The 20,336-nt window shown below is 43.7% G+C and overlaps 1 protein-coding gene across 5 annotated transcripts in view; it reads right to left on the bottom strand.

The window, feature by feature from the left end:
• Positions 1-3,284: 3,284 nt before the first annotated feature.
• Positions 3,285-20,336, bottom strand: part of SCUBE2 (signal peptide, CUB domain and EGF like domain containing 2) — a 79,703-nt gene continuing 62,651 nt past the window's right edge. For 4 of the 5 annotated variants that reach the window (XM_021675137.2, XM_064365194.1, XM_064365192.1 and 1 more), the window contains 4 exons: positions 19,478-19,675; positions 17,809-17,961; positions 14,002-14,081; positions 11,593-13,323 (listed from right to left, as the gene is read on the bottom strand). In XM_021675137.2, the coding sequence (XP_021530812.2) occupies positions 13,171-13,323; positions 14,002-14,081; positions 17,809-17,961; positions 19,478-19,675 (584 nt within the window). In that variant the 3' untranslated portion in view covers positions 11,593-13,170. Of the gene's footprint in view, positions 10,152-11,592; positions 13,324-14,001; positions 14,082-17,808; positions 17,962-19,477; positions 19,676-20,336 lie in introns of those variants that run through there. The other variant, XM_064365191.1, reaches the window with a different exon arrangement.

The following is a 20,336-nucleotide window of genomic DNA, read 5'->3' as shown; positions in this document are numbered from 1 at the left end:
TAAGGTCATACCGAAGAAATCAAGTGGTAGGGCTGGCATCTACTCCCAGACCCTGTGCTGGGCTTCCTAGACCTGGAGAGACTGGGTTTGACCTCATGAAGTTTCTTTTCCTCCGTTCTGCCTTCAACACTTGCCTCAGTGTCAGAGAACACAGACTGTGGGAAAACAAATCCGGAAGGTTGCTCACTTGGCTTCAAGGAAGCCCCAGGGCTGGATTCCTCCCTGTGTGCCCACCCCCTGCTCTCCCCTACACACAGAAGACAGGGTCTGTAGGAGGCAGGTGGGATTGCTGCTCACCTTCCAGTCCCCTGGCACACTTCCAGCGGTGAACAACAGTGGCTCCCCTGGCCCCTTCTGTTCTGTCACCTGGATCCCTGCCTGATCACTCCTCCAGGTGCGGGTCACCCAGGGAACAGTGAAAGACAACTTTGCCTTGTCTATCTAGGACAGGTGCCTCTGAGCTTGGCAAAGCATCAGGACAGGTCCAACAGTGAGGGCCCCTAGGGAAAGAAGCCAGGCAGGTAGACACTCTTAGGGGGGAGTTGGAATCCTCACTCTCCAGGCTGCTCAGTTCAGTCCTGCAGCCTTTTTGTCTGAGGATGTCCTGACAAAAGAAAGGGGCTCTTTTCACAGCTGGATCCCCCTGGGAACACCAGGAAGCTGAATCTCTGTAGTTCAACTGGAATTTAGCCATATCAAGTGTTGCTGAAAAATAAATGGGGCCTGGCTGGAACTGGGAATCTTTTTGTGAATTCAGAGCTCTTTGCTGTAGTGGGATTTGTGTTCTGCAGTTGGGTCTGTGGCTGCAGTACCTATTGGTCACCTCACCTGTCTGAGACCTTCCTTGGACAGACTGATACCATCACTGCCCTCAAGCATGGTTCGGTGTAGTGAGGCCAGCTGCTCCCTTCCCCGACATACTATGAGTATCCGCAGACTATAGACTGCTTAATTTAAGGAGAGTTATCTCTGAGTAGTTTATCCTGTTTGCCCAAATGACTTTGAGTAGGTCACTTCCTACCTCTAAGTCTCAGTTTCCGTATCTGTAAAATGGATGTAGTGAGATTGCATTTACAATTGTGCTTGTAAACTCTCTAGGGCCGCACCAACAGAAAAGATTGTTATTCTCCACATAGCCAACCAACCTCCCCTGCCTCATTGACCCATCTTGGAGAAAGTAACATACAACACAGTTATTAAAAATACAGGTGTTGGAGTCTAATACACTAGTTTTGAATCCCTGCTCTGCTGCTTACTAGCTATGTGACTGGTTACTTCACCATTGTGAGCTTTCAGTTCTTCATCTAGAAAATTGTACCAATATCTCTACTTCTCAGGGCTGCTGTGAGAAATAAAAAGATAGATAGTATAATACATTGGCCATGTAGCATAGGCTGAGCAGAAGGTAGCAACCATCATTACCTGGAACAACTTCAGGAAAAACTGTAGGTTGCAGGACCCTCAGATTGGGGCTGGACTATCCTTTCTCCAGGCTTCCCTACAGAGTTTCAGACAAAAGCCAGACCTGAGAATCTTAACTTATCCCTAGAGTGGAGGCCTCTTGAGACAGGGGCTGGCCGGCTCTCTTCTCTCCAGTGTCTCCAGATTCTGGGTTTTCCATGTCCAATGGCTCTATCCTAAAGTTCTCTGCATCCTCCCTTGGCTGTTAGAGAAGATGTGTAATTGAAAATCGTACTAGAAAATCCAGTGCTGTTTCAGTTAGAATGTTATTCATGTTATTCTTCTTATAAGTGACAGAAGCCCAGCTGAAAACTCCTTATGTGAAAATGCAAATTTTTGGTCCCCTTAATTTAAAAGTACAGGGGCTTCAGGCATGGCTGGATCCAAAGGCTCAAATGGCATTATCACTGTGTTTCAGCTCTGCTTTCCTCTGAGCTGAAGCCCCTGTAGGCAGACCCTTCCTGTCTGATGTCTATTTGCAGCTCTAGGCTTACAACCTATTCTCCCAGCAACCCTCTTTTGGGTCTTCAGCTAACAGAGAGGACATTAAGAATGAGAAACAGGATGAGTACTGAGGCTGGGAGGCCCGAAAAGTAGAGGAGGAGAGCAGAGGATAAAGGGGAGACTGCCAAGAAATTTTCCTCCCTATTCCCTTCCTACCTATGCATATTGCCCTTGGCCATACCCTGAAGTTAGAATGGCCACTCCTAGGACCCTCTTCAGGTACCACCCCATTCTTATAGCTGTAGGATCCCTTTCCTTCTCAGATGTCCTCACCACTACCCAAACTCCCTTTGGCGGGAAGATTCTTCAAAAAGCTATCTGGATGTGTGCCAGGATATCTGGCTACATGGTACCCCTGACTTGGCACCCAGCCCTCAAACTGTGTCTGCTTTGGCAGGTTAAAGCAAAGATAAGAGATATTTCTGTCCTGTTCCTTCAGAGTGATTGCCAGCATCACCATGGCCTCAAGAAACAGGGCTGATGGCAGCCCTGCTGGTGTTTTCCAAAGTTGTCTGGGACTTTTGGATCCATTCCAGTCAGCAATGATTTGGTTTCATTTCCTGGGATGAGAACAGGCTTTGATCTCAAATTAGACAGCAAAACAGGAGAAACAATGGAAAGAAAAAAGAAACTCAATATCTGAAAGAAGTGTGTCTGGTGGAAGTTGGGAAGTGGGGAGTCTAAGCTTGGCTTTGAATCTGGTTCCACCCCTTGCTTGCTGTGGGACCTTGGCCAAATTACTGAAACTCTCTGAGCCTGTTTACCCATCTTGCAGGGCTCTGTCTCATCTGAGTGAAATAACATATAAAGCCTGGCACAAAGTGGGCTCTCAATAGGTATGTCCTGTTTCTCTTTTGTTCCCCTTTCCAACATAGGTAGAGAACCCAGAAAAAGAGTGGCCCTTCTAAGCCCAGTGGGAAATTCTTCATATGAAAACAAGAACTCTGAAGTTAGCAAGTCTCTCAGAATACAGCAAAGCATAGGCCTAACCCACCTGCTCCATATCTCTTTATGTCAGCCTCAGCCAGAGGGGACAATGCCTGCAGAGTGACTCACACTGATAAGTAATCTCTGTCTACCTCAGGAGCACCAGGGGCTCTACCTCCTTCCCCCTAGGTAACTAAGCATGTTGCTTGGATGTGATGGTGTGCATGCTGGGCAAGCCACAGGGCCTGGGGGCCAATGGCAGCAGAGTGGTGAAGTGCCCTGTGGAACACGTGTAGACTCCCAGGTATGCAAACATGTGCACATGCTCACGCAGTGTTTACAATGACCAGTTTTCGCACTGCTCTACACTGCCCGAAGAGAAAAGTCATTCATGATTATTTAAAAACTTTTAATTTGGAAAAAAATGGAAACTTACAAAAAGTTGTGAACATAAAAATAATAGAAAGAACACCTGTATATCCATTTCACAGATTACCCTTTAATAACATTTTACTCCATTTGTTTTTTGGGTGCTTATTGGCCATTTGTTTGTCTTCTTTGGAAACATGTCTATTCAAACCTCTTGCCCATTTTTAACTGAGTTGTCTTCTTATTATTGAATTGTGAGAGTTCTTTATATATTCTAGCTACAAGTCTCTTGTCAGATGTGATTTGCACAATTTTTCTCCCATTTTATGAGTTGCCTTTTCACTTTCTTGATGGCTTCCTTTGACTCGTAAAAGTGTTAAATTTTATTTGCTTCCCTGCAACACACACAGACACACTTTTTTCTGGACCATTTTAGGATAGATTACATATACATTATGACCCTTTACCACGAATACTTCATCGTATATTTCCTAAAAATAAGGATTTTTCTGTTATGTAACCACAATACAGATAGAAGCTTGATAAATTTGCATTGATACAGTACTTTTATCTAAGCTACTATTCATGTTCTAATTTTGTCAGTTGACCATTTATGACACATTCCTCCATTACAGGATCCAGGCTAGGAGCAGGTATTGTATTTGGTTGTCATGTCTCTTTAGCCTCCTTTAATCTGGAACATTTCCACAGCTTGCCTTGTCCTTCATGACACTGACATTTTTCACATTCAAAATGTCAAAATTCAAAAATGTCAGTGTCATTAAAAAGGGTTAACTGGTTAACACAAAAACCAGTTAATCCTTTTTAGTAACTGGTTTTTGTGTGTGATATAATTCACATACCATACAATTTACCCAATTCATACCATTGTACTTAATGTGTACAATTCAATAGTTTTAAATATATTCAGAGAGCTGAATGTATTCATTGAGCTAAATGTATTCAGAGAGCTAAATATATTCATTGAGTTGAACAACCATCACCACAATGACTTCTAGAGCATTTCATCATCCCAGGAGAAATTTTGTGCCCATTAATCACTCCCAATTGCCTATAAAATTCTCCAGCCCTAGACAGTTAACTTGTAATCCACTTTCTGTCTCTATGAATTTGCCTATTCTGGACAATTCATGTAACTGTAATCATACAATGCATGGTCTTTTGTGACTGGCTTCTTTCACTTAGCACAATGTTTTCAAGTTCATCCCTACTGTAGCATGTATCAGTACTTAACTATGGCCAAATAATATTCCATTGTATAGATATACCACATTTTGTCTAGCTGTATATTAGTTGGTGAGCTGTTTCCACTTTTAAGCTATAATGACTAATGTTACTATGAAATCTCATGTAGAAATCTTTTTGTGCCCTTTTATTCATCTCCTGGAGTAGAATTGCTGGGTCACATGGTAGCCCATGTGACCTTTGAGGAATTAACAGACTGCTCTCCAAAGCAGCTGTACCATTCTGCATCTTCACCAGCAGTGTGAGGGTTCCAACTTCTTCACATCTTCATCAATACTTATTACCATCTGTCTGTTTTATTATAGCCATCCTAGTGAGGTTGAGATGGTATCTGATTGTGGTTCTGATTTATGTTTCCCTGATGACTAATGATATTGAGCGTATTTTCAGGTGCTTATTGGCCATTTGTCTTCTTTGAAAACATGTTTATGAAAATCCTTTGTCCATTTTTAATTGAGTGATTTGTCTTATATTGACTTGTAAGAACCCTTTATATATTATAGCCATTAGTCTCTTGTCAGTTACATGATTGCAAACATTTTCTACCATTCCATGGGCTGGCTGCCTTTTCATTTTCTTAATAGTGTCCTTTGAAGCACACAAGTTTTAAAATTTCATTGATGTACAAGCTATTTGTTTTTCAACTTCCCTCCCCTTTTTAAAATAAAGCATTCTTCATTTTGTGTTTGTCTGCATTTTTCTTGTACTGAGATTGAGGTGATGCATTTTTGGCCTGAGTACAGTATAGGTGATGGTATGTTCTCAGGATATCACATCTGCAGGCACATGATATCCATCTGTCCTTTATTGGGCATGCTAATTTTGATCCTCTGGTCAAGGTATTGCCTGATTTCTCCACTGTATAATTACTGACTTTTTTCCTCTCCCATTCATGATGTATACAAAGATGAAATTCACTATTCTCGATCTGTCTACACTCCATTGCACTTTGAGTTCTATGCTCTCCCTGGCACGTGCTGCACACTGGTCAGACCCACCTTGGCCAGGCCTGTGTCCTCATGTCTCAAAAAGGGGATTTGTTCCACTGACCACAGGTTTCATGCAAATTATTCACACCCTGCTACAGTGAGTGTCTTCATTGACCTTGCTTGCCTAGAGACCTGAGCACTGCCTTCTTGGACTTAGAAGTTGGATGTCGCCACGCTGGAAACATCAAATAGAAATACGCAGTTCTGGAAAACGTGATTCTAGGCTCAGCAAGGAGATGTACTGTGATCCTCACACACCAGGGGCTGAGGAGTGGAACTCAGAAAAAGACGAAGGATTGAGAGGGCACCCTGTGTTTGTGCATTTGTGTCTGTGCTGTCCTTGACCTAAGAGAAGCTCAGGAGATTGAAAGAATTCATTTCACCTTCCAAGTTCAGGAGGATAGGGGTGTTTGGAAGGTGTTGTGTGAGAACCCAAATCAGGCATCGTAGCCTTTCATTCCTACTTCAAGCTTTACCTCTTCTGTTGCTAGGACACACTCTACTAGAAAACCTGTGACTAAAGAACTTTCCATTTCAGTGAAATGGAGAAAACCAGCAGAGACTGAACCCCGTTAAAGAACATATCTTGGGTTTAACTTCTAAAGTCTCAAGAAGTGAAAGGTAATGATGAGGATGAGAATGACAGTTAACATTTATTGGGCCCTTACTATGTGCCAGGCAATGTTTCAAGAGTTTTCCAGGTATTAACTCATTTAATTCTCAAAACAGCGCTATCTGGTAGGTACTATCATTATCTTTATTTACCATATGAAGAAACTGAGGCATAGAGAAGTTAAATAACTTCTACAAGGTCACACAGCTAATAAGTGGCAGAAATGGGATACCCATCCAGATACTGTAAAGGACATAATGGGAGTCTTGGAGAATATGAGCATTATGAATCATAAATCTTAGAGAAGGCACCTGTCAGTGTGATAAATGTAGAGAATGCATTTTCAGAGAAGTACATTAGGAATACTGGTGGGGATGGGGGGGATACTGGGTGAATGATGCTGCTTGAGTCATCCCATTTCCTCATGGGTAGCCTTAGTGATTGTTTATCAAGCCTTTTTTTTTTTTTTTTTGAGACAGTGTCTCACTCCGTTGACCAGGCTAGAATGCAGTGGCACGATCTTGGCTCAATGGAACCTCTGCTTCCCAGGCTCAAGTGATTCTCCTGCCTCAGCCTCCTGAGTAGCTTGGACTACAGGTGTGTGCCACTACCACTCAGCTAATTTTTGTATTTCTAGTAGAGACAGGGTTTCACCACATTGGCCAGGCTGGTCGTGAATTCCTGACCTCAAATGAGCCACCCACCTCGGCCTCCCAAAGTGCTGGGATTACTGATGTGAGCCACCACCCTGGCCCTATCAAGCCTCCTATACTTGGCACCTGCATTACTCAAAACTCCAGTTTAGGTACCTGATGTGGCTGCTAAAAACTGCCTTCTTCAAGCTAAGTCCCCTGGAAGTAACATTGGGGTTCCAATGTGCTGCACTGTCCACAGTTTTATAGCATGATCAGGCATCACACACACAGCTGCATTGACAGTGTGTGCTGATGAGCAATTTGTGGTCACACACGATAGGTTACCCACAAGGCTGCAGAGGGCTGCACATAGCAGGCTTGGCCAAGGTTCACCACAAGCTCACACTCCGTACCTCCGTGCTCTTCTGCTGTGCACGCTGCTTCAGACATTACTGGGCTCTGTCTTCTCTGGGGCATTGGTTCCAGTTCCTGCTCAACAGCTATTAATTTTTTTCAACTACCACACATGTAATAAGGCAAAGCCAGTACCAAAGCTCAAATTTGAGTTAGGCTTGTATTTCTACTTTTTGTATTTTGTAGAAAAAAGACAGAAAACTTCAAACTATGGCCCAAAATTATCCTTCAGCCCCAGGACAGCATGTCGCATCAGAGAACAATCCAAGTCAGGGGAGTGTGGTAGGGAGCTCCTGGAACTACAAAGTGGTAAAACGTGAGATTATAATTGATGGGTAGATTTTTTTCATCATTATTCCTTCAACTCCTTTTCCCTTCTGAGTCAGAACTATATATCCAGCCTACCCTGGTGCCTAGATCATAACAATGAATGAATGAATATGCTGTGTGTGTATATGAGATTCAGAGCGTTTTATTGATAGTTTGAAATGACCTAGATCAATGACTTCGGACTTGGTCACTAGTTTTTTTCTGCCAAGCAGAGAAAAGGAAGAGATATAAACAGATAAACTTCGAGGGCTATGTCAAACAACATGCAATCAATCAGTTGTGAAACCACAGCCCTAGTCCCCAGGGCCCCTTGGGTAAGATCTTGTCATGAATTATGGGCATGTAAAGTCTCAGGCAGTGGGATGGGACACAGAAACACAGGTCGACTCCATGTTGCAACCACTAGGTGGCACCTGTCCGAGGAACTGCCAAATGGCTTGTTCACAACTTGAAGCACTGGTCAGCTTGGCTTGACATGAAATGCCAAGATCTTGCTGGGTGAATAAAGGAGCCTGCCAGGGCCAGTACTGCTAGGCTTGGTTGGAGGAGCCAGTGCTGTAGGAGGGGCTTGGATTCATGACTCTAATGATGAGCTCATCCTACCTAAGACAGCAGCTCCTTCCCATCACCTCTTCATTCTCAGTCCTTTTGCCCTTCCTTATTTATAACACTCATCACTACTTGACTTTACAGTATATGTTCATTTGTTTATTGTCTGTCTCCCCAGACCGGAACCTAAATTCCACAAGGGCAGAGACCTTCTTTTGGTCCCTGCAGTATCCCTAGCTCCTACAATGTCTAGCACTTAATAAATAGGCCCTCCATAAGTATATATTGCATAAATGAATGAATGAGCAAATACATAATAAGAAATCATTAGTAACTAAGGTCTGTAGTTGCATCCCCTTTATGAGATACTCTGAAAACCAAGCACTACTGAGTTACTGTCATTGTTTGCAGCAGGTAGGTTTAATTTGTATCCCTTTATTCAACTAAGGCAAACTGCCTATATTACAGTGGTTTCATTTTCTGAATCTATTATGATGCTATTGTGTTCTCTGGAAAGTGTTCCCTGCTGAGTACTGATATATCTGTGGCTGTAACACTGACGTGGATCACAGGAGCAGCCTTGCTGGGTTAACAAGCCCCTGAGGATGGTCTCCTGGAGGCTGATCGAGACTGCCTGAAGGGAGAAGGAGGCAGGTTACTACAAATATTAGGACACCCCTGAGCTGGGCTCACTTCCCTGAAGTGGAAGATGGTCACAGAAATGAAGCCTTACCAAAGTCTCTAAGTTTCTGTTGATGGGCACCTACTGGGCCACTCCCAGGACCTTAAATTGTAGGCACCTGATGGCTTGCCTGCTAGAGAGCCATATGTAACAAGCGTCCCTCAACTTGATGAGGAACTGCTTTACTCCAGCCTGAGCTAGTCCATTTGCCTCCCAAAAGCTGGCTAGAAGTAGTGTAGACTTAGGTAAGGCTCTCAAGACCTATCCTGCTGTGTGAAAAGAAACAGAGATGCTAACAGTAAGAGGCAGCTCTCAGGGCTGTGAAGATTACAGCTGGGCCTGGAATGACCCTGGGTTTTCCAGCACATGGGCCCACCAGCTGTGGTGGTCTGCTGCAGGCAACAGCCCCGGTGCATCTTCCTGCAAAGATCAGTTGGAGGATAAGCAAGTTCTTACACTGTGCTGTGTGCAGCCACTGACTTTCCCAAGTTGCCACATGACATTTTAATATCACCTGCAAACCTAAATCCAGTGAGTGCCTACAGACGACACACTTAACAGCTCAGGGAATGATTCAGAGGAAGCAATTTTCCAAAGTGAAGATAATTGTCTGTTAGTGTGAAAGGCAAACACTTTTTTATTAGCATTGGAAATTCAAGAGAGATGTTGTTAAATCCATAGATGTACCACTTCCGTAAACGGCTAAAGAACAATATCTACAGCTGGAAAGAAGGACTGTACAGATCACACCCACTCCGAGTTCACCCATAGAACTAGCTCACTTGGAGAGAAGATGGAAGCTCAGCTCTGACCGCTTCCTGTTTACTTAATATGCAGCTCCTCTCAGTCCTGGTTCCTGTGCCCACACAGGAAATTCCAGAATTAAGAGATCCCTGGTCTTCTTTTATTTACAGGTTTCCCGGGTGACCTTAACCTGGGTAAGGTCTCATGCCTTTACTCTGTGACATTAAAACTTAGATTCCAGCCCTGACCTCTCCGGAGGCTTTGTATAAACACTTGCCTATTTGAACCCTGCAGGTGGACATCTCATAGGCAACTAGAACGTGGAATGGCCAAAATGGAACTCTTAACCGTCTCCCCTTTTCACTGTTATATTACTGCATAAGAAGTCACCTCAAAACCTATCATTTAAAACAGTAATCATTAATTTTGCTCACAAATCTGTAATTTTTCTATGGTTCAATGAGGACTGCTCCATGAAGCATCAGCTGGGGCAGCTGGAGAATCCAAGATGGCTTACTTACATAGCCGGTAAGTTTTGCTGGCTCTCACCTGGGAGCTCAGCCTGGCTGGTGGGTGGAAGGACTGTGGTTCCTCTCCACGCGGCCTCCCACAGGCTGCTATGGCTTGCTTCCTCACGACATGGTGACTGAGTTCCAAGTGTGAGTATCCTAAGGAGAGGAAGTGGAAGCTGCTAGTGTCTTAAGCCCTGGGCCTGGAAACTTTTAAAGCATTACTTCTGCCATGCTGATACTGGTCAAGCAGTCACAAAGCCCAGATTCAAGGGGAGGAGACATAGACTCCAACTGTCCATGGAAGGAGCCTCAAAGAATTTGCAAACATGTTTTAAAACTGCTGCATATCCCAAACCTGTTCCTCCTCACCAGTTTCTCAGGCAACTAGGAATCATCTTTGACTGCCTTCTTTCCCTTAGCCCTTCCATACAATCCCCATCAGCAAATTCTGTTGACTCTCCCCCAAAACATGTCCAGAATCCTTTTGCTTCTCTCATCTCCACTACTACACCCTAATCCAGACAATGCCTTCATCTGCCACCTGGATGGCTGCTTGGTCTGTTGCAGTAGTCTGTGAATGACTCTGCCTTCATGCTTGCTTCCTATTCACACAGCAGCCAGAGCTACCCTTTTAAAACATAAATCAGATTATCTCACTCCTCTGTTTAAATTCATTCAGAAGTTTTGCAACATATTTAGAACTAACTCAAATCCCTCATTCTAGATTCCAAAGCCTGATGTGATCTTGCTGTGTCTGGTTCTCTGGCCTCATCTGGTACAACCTGCCTTCTCAGTATACTACAATACACACAAATGCTTGCTCCTGCCTGATAGTCTTTGCACTTGGTTTTCCTCTATCTGGAAAGCTCTTCCCCTTCATTTTCCCAAGGCTGGTTTCTTCTTGCCATTTAGTTTTCAGTCAAAATGTAATTTCCACATAGAGGCCATCTATAATCCCTAATCCTAAAGTAGCCACACAGTCATCTGTTACAGTAACCTATTTTAATCTTCAGCATAGCTCTTACCACTAGAGGCTACTTTTCATGTTGATTTATCTGTTCTTTGTCTCTTCACTCTAACATGTAAGCTCCATGAGGGCAGGGACCTTGTCTGTCTTATCACTGTGCATCCCCAGGGCCTAGAAGAGTGCCTGGCAGAAGTTTGATAAATATTGATGTAGCAGGTAGAAATAGTATCTCCAGACAGCCAGCCCCCTGACAGGATCACAGCATGTCTTAGGGTAGTTGATGGTATAGAGAGAAGCAGAGGGGAAGCTCCTCTCTATACCTCCTGGGCTCCAGTGGCTTGCGCATGTACTAGGAACACAGGTCTGGGGCATGGGGCTGCCCCATGGAGGATGCTCCACAGTGACTGGGTTTACACAGCCTCCTTCTACCCCCAGAGTATTCCCATCCCTAGCCTTCTTGTGAAATCAGCAAGACAGGATCACACAGTCATGAGCACAAAGTTACTAACATGCTTGGACAGAATGGTGCAGCTCAGCTCACCTCACCTCCACATCAGTGTGGTCAATAACTCGGGTTATGTGACGTTCGAATTTTCATCTTATGGTCAAACTCAGAAATATAGGCTAAGCTCCAGTATAACAAAGTCCAAGTGCTTGTTTTAATGCTATTTTTTAAAATGATGATATTCAAACTTAAAGAGAAATCTGAAAATGAATATTTAGGGCCCATCCAAATAAAGAAAAAAAGTTTGATTAGGGCTTTGTAAGAATCAATGTTATTAACAGGTTAAAAAAGCAACACTGAGATGAAAAGCAAGTTCAACCATAATGAAGTCGTCTTTGTTTTCTTCCAAAATGCTTGTTAGACATTTTTTAGTACTTTGGTATAGAGAATTGACTGCATAGAGTTGTTATTGAAATAACAAAACATTATAGTTGTAAGTGGTCCATCCATTAGGGAAATGGTGGCTTGTTTGATTGGATTCTTTTTTATTCACTGTAATGAGATTTTTGCTTGGGAATTTAAATGTTTAAAGATTCAGTAGCACTGAAAATTCAAGTTCAAGAAATGATCGTGAGGCCCCACTGGGCTGACCCAAAGTGAGATGATGGTGTGGCATTTAGAGGGTATTTCGGCAGTGCTGTTACTGTTAGAGAATGAGACCACCCTTCAAGGGGCTGCTCAGGTCCACAAAGCAGAGTCCATCTCTCACATTTGAGAGTGAGGAAGAAAGGCATACGTGACAGGCTGGTTCTCACCACACCCACCTGGACCTCAGATCCCTTGTGATGGGAAGACCACTTGGGGAGTAGAACCCTTGGCAATACTGACTTGGGGTTGGTGAAATCTCCTTTTCATGACAATCAACAATTCTCATCTGCTGAGAAAATCACATTTCACCTGAACTCCCCAATCCCGCAGGCAGTGGCCAGCGAGTGTCCAAGGGCACAGCTGAAGGTGCGGAAGGAAGTTGGCACTGTGCTTTTGCTGCAGGGTGGAAGCTGGCAATGAGGAGAGCTGGCAATAAATGTACATTATTATATCTCCAGAAGTGCTTAGTTTTTATCTTTTTATTTCTAATTCTTTCTGCTTTAAGTATTTTTTTAATGATCACTGCTTAGAACTCAAGCTCCTGAGATCAAACTTGTATCACACAGGCTGGAGAAGGCTGTGGAGAAACTGAGTCCTCCCAGGTCTCAAGGTAAGTGGAGGGAGCCTGCAGGGGTCTCCTTCCCTCCCCTCTTGCCTGTTCTGCCTGGTCAGAGCCTGCACACGAGTGCAGAGGGCTCTCTTAGAGGGCCGGGCTAGAGGAAGCTGAAGTTTCAGAATAAGCAGCCTCCTCTTCTGTGGCCTCCTTTCCACTACAGACTCCTTGAGGAGGAGTGAGACCCCAGAAGGACTGGTGAGTCTCACCTAGGCTGACTAAAGTCCAGCTCAGTCAGCCCTTGATGTATCCAGGACATCTGTCCACAGCAGTGAGAAGCTGATGCCACTCAAAGCCATTCTCAGTCTACATCCACAATGCTGGGGAAAAAAAAACAAGTTCAATTTACCAAAACATCTGTATTATCTATAAAAATTGAACTCTAATGAGTCACCGATACTGGAGGCAGCAATATCTGACTGTGCTGACATGCAGAAGGCAGACAACTCTGTCCCACCAACCCTACAGAAGAACATTTGTACTGAGTGGCACCTGGGCAGAGTCATTTGTAAGGCCTCAAAAACCTGGACACTTTGGAACGTAGCAATCGGATGAAAGATCTTGGAAACATCTCTCGGGACTCCTGGGCTGTGTACTTGAAATAGTTCTGGGGATGGGCCAGGACATCAAACAGAGCCTTGATAAGTTTCTTATCCTAAAAAGAACAGAATTTTTGTTACTGGGCCAAAATATTTAAATATGCTGATGTTTTGCCCATGGAACTGTGATGACCCAGTATTAGGCAGTAGCTTGCTTAGCTGAAAAACACTTGCAAAAATTGTTTCCTCTAATTTTTACCTTCTTTCCTGTTTTTATTTTTCCTAATCAGTTACAAGAAGTATGAATTACTTTTATAAATAAAAATTTAATATATAAAAAACCTATTTTCTTTTTCCCAGCCAGATGAGTGCAACACCAGGATTTGGGAATATTTATAGGATTAGTGATATCACAAGTATTTATTGCTAATTACTTATAAGTATTTACACTTTGGTGAATTTTAGGCTCGAAGTATACATAAGGAGCCAAAGATCCTCAACTATTTGGAATTAATATAAAAACATTATTTGCTGCTGGTTTGGATTTATAAGCAAATTTCTCCCTGTTCCTCCACAAATTTCCAAATTAAAAAATACAACTTCATTTGACAATACTAAAGACAGCAACCTGATTTTTTAAAAAATTAAGTGTGGTGAAGATACAAAACTGACCCTGGCCCAGCACAGGCTCCATGTCTGAAAGGTGGCAACACAGAGCAGGAGGAGAGGCTTCTCCAATAGTACTTGGGAAGCTCTGTGGATAACTGCCATGTCCACCTGAGTCATGCACTCACCTTAAGTATTTCCTGATGGTTCTCAGATGCATAGAGCCTGCCATCTCGAACTATGTCTTCAATGAGTTCCTGGTAGTCCTCTGTTGGAATAAAGAACATGTTTTGCATTCTTATGATTTAGTTACTTCCAAACTTGCTCTTTCACTTTTTAATAAGGCTCTGAGAAATGTCCCTTCTGTGGCTGCTGTCACTTACCATTCTGCTACTGAGAAGGCAGTCAGAAGAGAATTTCCATAGACTCCCACCACCACCTCTCTTCGTCTACCAGCATCTGCACCCATCTTCCCGTTCCCTCTTCCCTCAGATGAGCCTCTGTGCATCCAGTCAAGGCTCATCCCTCCACTTAGTATGCCAGGCCCATCTTCTCTCCCCAAATCAACAGGATTGTTCAAGTAATTCTGCTGTTTCTTTCCTTCATGATATATTTTTCTCTCTATTGGTCTCTCCCACCAGCATGCAAAAATGCTGTATGTCTCTGACTTTAAAAATCCCTCCCTTGACTTCATTTCTACCTCTAGCTTCCATCTCACTTATCCACTCAAAAATCATTTAATAAAAATTGTCGGCACCCACTATCTCTGATTCTTTTCCTTTCTTTCTCTCTAAAACCCTGTTGAATCAGCTTTGGCCCCCATCACTACTCCAAAACTGCTTGGTGAGACCAGCCATGACCTTCATGTTGCTAAATCCCAATAGTCAGTTCTTGGTCTTCATCCTCCTTGACGCATCAGTACCTTTTGACCTGGCTGGTTACTCCTCCTCCTTGATCCAGTGCTTCACTGAGCTTCCAGGATACCATGCGCTTTGGTTTTCCTCCTGCCTTACCGGTTACTTCTCTCAGGCTTCTTGGTTTTTTTTCTTCTCTCCGACCTTTTACCGAAGGAGGGTCCCAGGGCTTAGTCCTTGGTCTTCTTCTCTTCTCTGTGGACACTCACTTCCTGGTGAGCGCATCAGGCTTTCCTTTCCATCTCCACTTCCCGCCTCCCCCTTTTTTCTCTGTCCTTGTATTATGTAAAACAATCAAGCTTCTTATCCACCGAGAAAGACTATTCTCTCCTTTATTTGAATGGAGCTGGAGGGTGGAGAATTTGGCTGGTTGGGGAGGAAGAAAGCTGTGTGTGCTCTCTCATTAATATTTTTTGTCCTGATATACACATTAAATGCAGTGCGTGCTGTACTTCTCCAAATGCCAATTTTCCCCCTTTGAAGTCTAGTTTATTTCCTATAGTCATCATTCAAATCAAGCATATGCAAAGCACAATCTTTTCCAAATTCCAGACACAGAAAAAAAGCCTCTTTGTATGCATATCATGTTCAGCAAAGCCAAACACATTATAAGAACATCACTGAAATTGTGTGAGAGGAGCTCTTGAAAAGTTTCTCTCAGTTAAGGGGTGGTAAATGGAAAGTAATGGTATAATAGTCACAATTACTAATTTGATATGTCTGCCATAGCATTGGTCCTCTGTTAGTGTGGTGTCTTATTTGAGCGAATATAAAATATGAGATTTTCTTTTAATCTTGAATTCCTCTGCAGCAGTGTCTCTCCTCTTTTTGATGATGGGAATTTACCATTAAGAATGTCAGTTGCTGTGCTGCATTCTGCTGTACTAGAAAACTAGACAGCTGTTTGCCACTCTACCAAATGCTTCCAGACTGCTAACATTTGAAAAAAAAAATATTCTGCTTTTAAGAACTACTGTGTTTCCTTACTTGCTCCAACTCATTAGAAATCCAGCAAATTACAGGTAAGAATCCAGGCTCTGGAGTCCCAAAGACCTGGTTTAAACCCTCCCTTGCAACCTTGCCATGCTGGGACCTCAGCCAGTTCCTTAAATCTCCAAGCCTGAGTGGCCTCATCTATAAAATCAGGAAATAATCATGTCTACTTTATGGAACGATTGTGAGGAAAGCAGCATGTAAAAGGTACTTCAGCATGTACCTGGCAGTCAGTAATGCATGTTAGCCCCAACTACGGTTCTCACCATTCTCTAGCACTCAGAGGGCCAGTCTGTAGCAGCCTCAAGTGCACCTTCTAAATGTGATTTCTATGCTTCTGGGTTTGCAAAACAGATATAGCCAAACTTTTTGGAAATAAATGTTTAAAGAAAAAAAAAAATGGACTCTGAGTGAAGGCCTCAGGAGCTTCTCTGTGGGGAAAACAGTGGTTTCCAACTATTCTCTACTGTGACACATGTGAGACACACTCTTGTTGGCCTACCCTGCATTATGTGTAATTTTCCCCAGTTGGAGCTATAACTCTTTTTTAATTAAAAAAAAAAAAAAAGATGTTTTCATGTGTCACAAAGGCAGTGTTGAGAACAGCCATATTTATTTTGGAGTCTCAGTGTCTTTTTGCCTTCTTCCTGATTCCAGATAGGAGAGGTTGCCAGTTGGTTGGTTTCGGGTAGGTGAGGTTCTGTGTCTCTCTCAGCAGAGCCACGTGGGAGGCATTTGCGTCAACCCCAGGAGTCAGATACTAAAACTCCTTGTCTTGGGTGTTTGACATTATTTCAGGCAACTGTAGGACAAAGATCATGATCCTTGCTTTCGTTACTTTTTGGGAAAGCCATAGAATATTGTCTTCCCAAATACTTTTGGCATTTGTCTGCCTAAAAATCTTTGGTGGCTTCCTCTAAGATTAAGTCTGTCCTCCAGAGCTTGGCCCTGAAGACTCTTCACAGCCTAACCCCATTCCCTTCTAGTCTCCTGTCTCAATGCCAAGCCACACAGCCCTACCCATTGGCCAAATAAGACCATTTGTGTCCACAATACACCAGATACTTCATCCTTTGACTTATGTCCTTCCCTCTTTCTGAATGTTCTTATTCCCCATTTATGCTCAAAATGTGTATGTTCTTTCAAGATCCACATCTCTCAAGACTTTGCCCTTTTCCTTCTAAAAGCTCATGTCAAATTAACTGCTGCTGCTTCTTCTGGGCTCACATAGGGCTTAGTGCTGTTATAGCATCTATGACAATATATATATTTTGTGTTTCTCTCACTAAACGTGTTAACTCCAGCACTTAACCCAATGCCTGACATAGTAGATGCTCATTAAATATTTATTGGATAGGTGAACAAATAAGTTCATGAAGGAACAGATGACTCCTCTCCCACAGGACTGTGTGGTCCTTCAGGACAAAGGTCCAGTTCATTTTCTGCTCCTAGTAAATGTCTGCCAACCAAGTCTCAGAGCTAGGTAGGGCCCTAGGGCTCAGATGGGCCACCTCGTCATCTAACATGAAGAAAATGAAACCAGAAGTCATCTGATTTGCCAAGATCACATAGCAAGACAGTGGCAAAGCCAGGATCAGAACTCAGGTCCTTCCCGCCTCAGGATTCTACCTAATAAAAGCCACAATCATAAGAAGTTAATATTTACTGAACAATTACTATATGCCAGGCACTGCCTCAAATCCTTTAGGAACTCTCATTGAACTCTCAAATAAGTCTAATGATTATCCTCATTCACACATTAAGAACAAGAGGCTTAGAGATGGTAGCATACACAAAGTCACGGAAGAGATCATAGCCAGGCTGATCACAGTCTGACTCCAGTGCCCATGTTCTTACTCACCAAGCTATGCTCACTTTTAATATATTTTCTAAAACATCTTTTCCTCCTGTTGTCAGTGTCCCCAAATGCCTGTTAAAGTTTGGCACCTGTGAGTCAGCAATGTTTTTTCCCCTCATCCTGCCTGCCTTTCTGAGCATGTGTGCTTGTCAGCAGTCTGCCAGCTGGCTCCAAAGTTGGCTCTGTTCAAAGCAGAGAGGCTCTTTCCATGTGCTGCAGGCTGTGCTTACCATCATACGTCACGTATGGGACCTGGAACCCTCTGGCACTGTTCCCTTCATTGGACTTAAACTGAATCCACAATTTCTTTGACCTGGAGGTGAAGGCGATGGGGCGTTCATAGGTCTGGCAGGTTTCATATGTTGTCACAGAATTGGATGAAGCTGCCAAGGGAAGTTTGAGAGGGGTGGGGTTCAAGACTCATAGCACCGACCAGGCATACAATAGACGTTCATCTTTCTAAACACTCAAACTGTACAAGTTATGCTCAAGAGTTCTTCAGGCCCAGCTGAGCCATCCTAAGTCAAAAGTCCTGGAAACAGAGTAGATTCAGTTGGTGATTGTGGGCCCGCAGGGAGGCTGTGCCTGAAAGACCTGGGGCTTGGCAAGCAGCAGCAGCCCAGGCTGTGCCATCCACTGTAAGAACTGGGTGAGGGCCTCCTGTTCAGAACTGACCTGCTGTCATCTAATCACCATCACCACCATTTGCTGCCTAAGACCAGGCAGTATGCTAGGCAATTTATGGGCTTTGTCCCATTTAATCTTCTGAAAACCACAGAAAGTTGGTGCAACTATTATCTTTTTGATAGAGAGATTAAATACTTGCCCAGGGTCATATAGCCAGTATGTGGTAAAGCAAGGATTTAAACCCATACTTGACTTCAGACATTGTAACCACTAATAAAAAGAGCAAACATTTATATAGTGGCTCCATGTGTCATCATTATTCTTTTTTTCTTTTCCTCTTTTTTTTGAGACAAGGTCTGGCTCTGTTACCTAGTCTAGAGTACAGTGGCACGATCATGGCTCACTGCATCCTCTACCTCCCAGGCTTAAGCAATTCACCCACCTGTCTCCCAGGTAGCTGGGACCACAGGTGTGCACCACCAGGCCCAGCTAATTTAAAAAATTTTTTTGTAGAGACAGGGCCTCACCCAGGCTGGTCACAAACTCCTGGGCTCAAGTGATTCTCCTGCCTCAGCCTTCTCCCTCAGCCTGGGATTATAGGTGTGAGCCAGTGCCTGGTCTATTATTCTAAGTGTTTCACAACTGTGAACTCCTTTAGTCCTTATAATAACCTTATAAGCTAGCAACTGTTATTAGCCCCATTTTAACAGATAAGAGGACTGAAGTGCAGAAAGATTCAGAATGTGTGCCCGAGATCATAGAACAACTAAAAGGTGGAACTGGGACAGAGATTCAGGCAGCCTGACTGCAGAGCCCCTCATTACACTCCCTCCAAGTTGTGTTGACAGCAGTCTTCCTTTATGGACACTGGGCCCTGAATCAGGATAGGAGGACAGGTCCCCACCTGGCCAGGCTCCGTCAGTCCCCAAGTCATCAGTTGCTACTCAGCATGAGGGCATGTCTGTGGCCAGCACTGCATGATCCTCACTGGCTCTCTGTGTCCTTGTGGAAGAGGGTTCAACACACCCCAGTGAGCACAGCAGGGAAGACCGACTTGCAGGATCACTACCTCTGGGTTCCAGCAAGACGTTTCAGTGTGTGGCTTTTGTTTACATTTTGTCTCTCACCAACTCTATATCATGTTCCACCTCTGTTCTAATATGGAGGTGACATTCTAGGCCTGCTCCTCACATGGAAAGCCTGGGGAGCAGGTCATCAGGCTTCCCAGCGGGCCTGAGGGAAGAAGGGAGGGAAGCAGGGAGTGAGACGCACAGGTTTTCCGCATCACCAGATAGTCTCCACAGTCGTCCTCTATGGGCAGGAAGATCTCAGGGACCACGATCAGGATACGGCGCTTGGGGGGCGGGTTGATGGTCCACGTACACTCGGTGTTGGCTGGGTAATTGCCTGGGTAGTTTGGGGATTCAATGTATCCAGTGAAATCTCCCAGCTCCCCTCCACATCTTCTGTCTGGAAAAGAAAATGCTCTGAGTTATGGCATGACACTGTCATCTATGTCCTGACCACCGCTAGTTTGCTGAGCCCTGCAGCATCCCTGTCACCTCCCAGGAATGGGGCATGAAAATGATACCATCTGGGAATGAGTCTGTCCTAGAACACCCAGGTTCCCCTGTGGGAGCCAAACCATTACCTCCCCACAAGGAGTCTACCCCTCTGAGTTCTTGAGGCACTGTTTTCTCATTAGCCTGAAAGTGTTCAAGGTTAGGGCAGGTATTTGTGAACAGAAGGATAAATTTAGCTTTCAATATTTTGTTTACCAAGTCCAAGTGTCAGAGGAACCCATGAGACAGAACTTCTAGGTCTCTCAAAATAGGGGGAACAGAGGTGATTGCTCTGTAGAGACTATCTGACCCTTTTTCAGACCTTTGTGAAGATAAGTCAGACATATTTTTCCCTTTTCTCTCTTGTCAAGACCACATTTTATTTTTTATTCATTTTGAATTTTAAATATTTTTTAATTTTTTTTGAGATGAGTTCTCTCTGTTGCCAGGGCTGGAGTATAGTGATGAGATCATGGCTCACTGTAGCCTTGACCTGGGCTCAAACCTCCCAAGAATCTGGGACCATATGCAAGTGCCATCATGCCTGGCCAGTTTTGTTTTGTTTTGTT

This window comes from Aotus nancymaae, unplaced genomic scaffold (genome assembly GCF_030222135.1).
Source record: "Aotus nancymaae isolate 86718 unplaced genomic scaffold, 86718_ANA_hifiasm-v0.15.2.pri h1tg000059l, whole genome shotgun sequence".
Lineage (NCBI taxonomy): Eukaryota > Metazoa > Chordata > Mammalia > Primates > Aotidae > Aotus > Aotus nancymaae.
The sequence above is the reverse complement of the archived record's forward strand: the minus strand, read 5'-3'. Positions and strand labels throughout refer to the sequence as shown.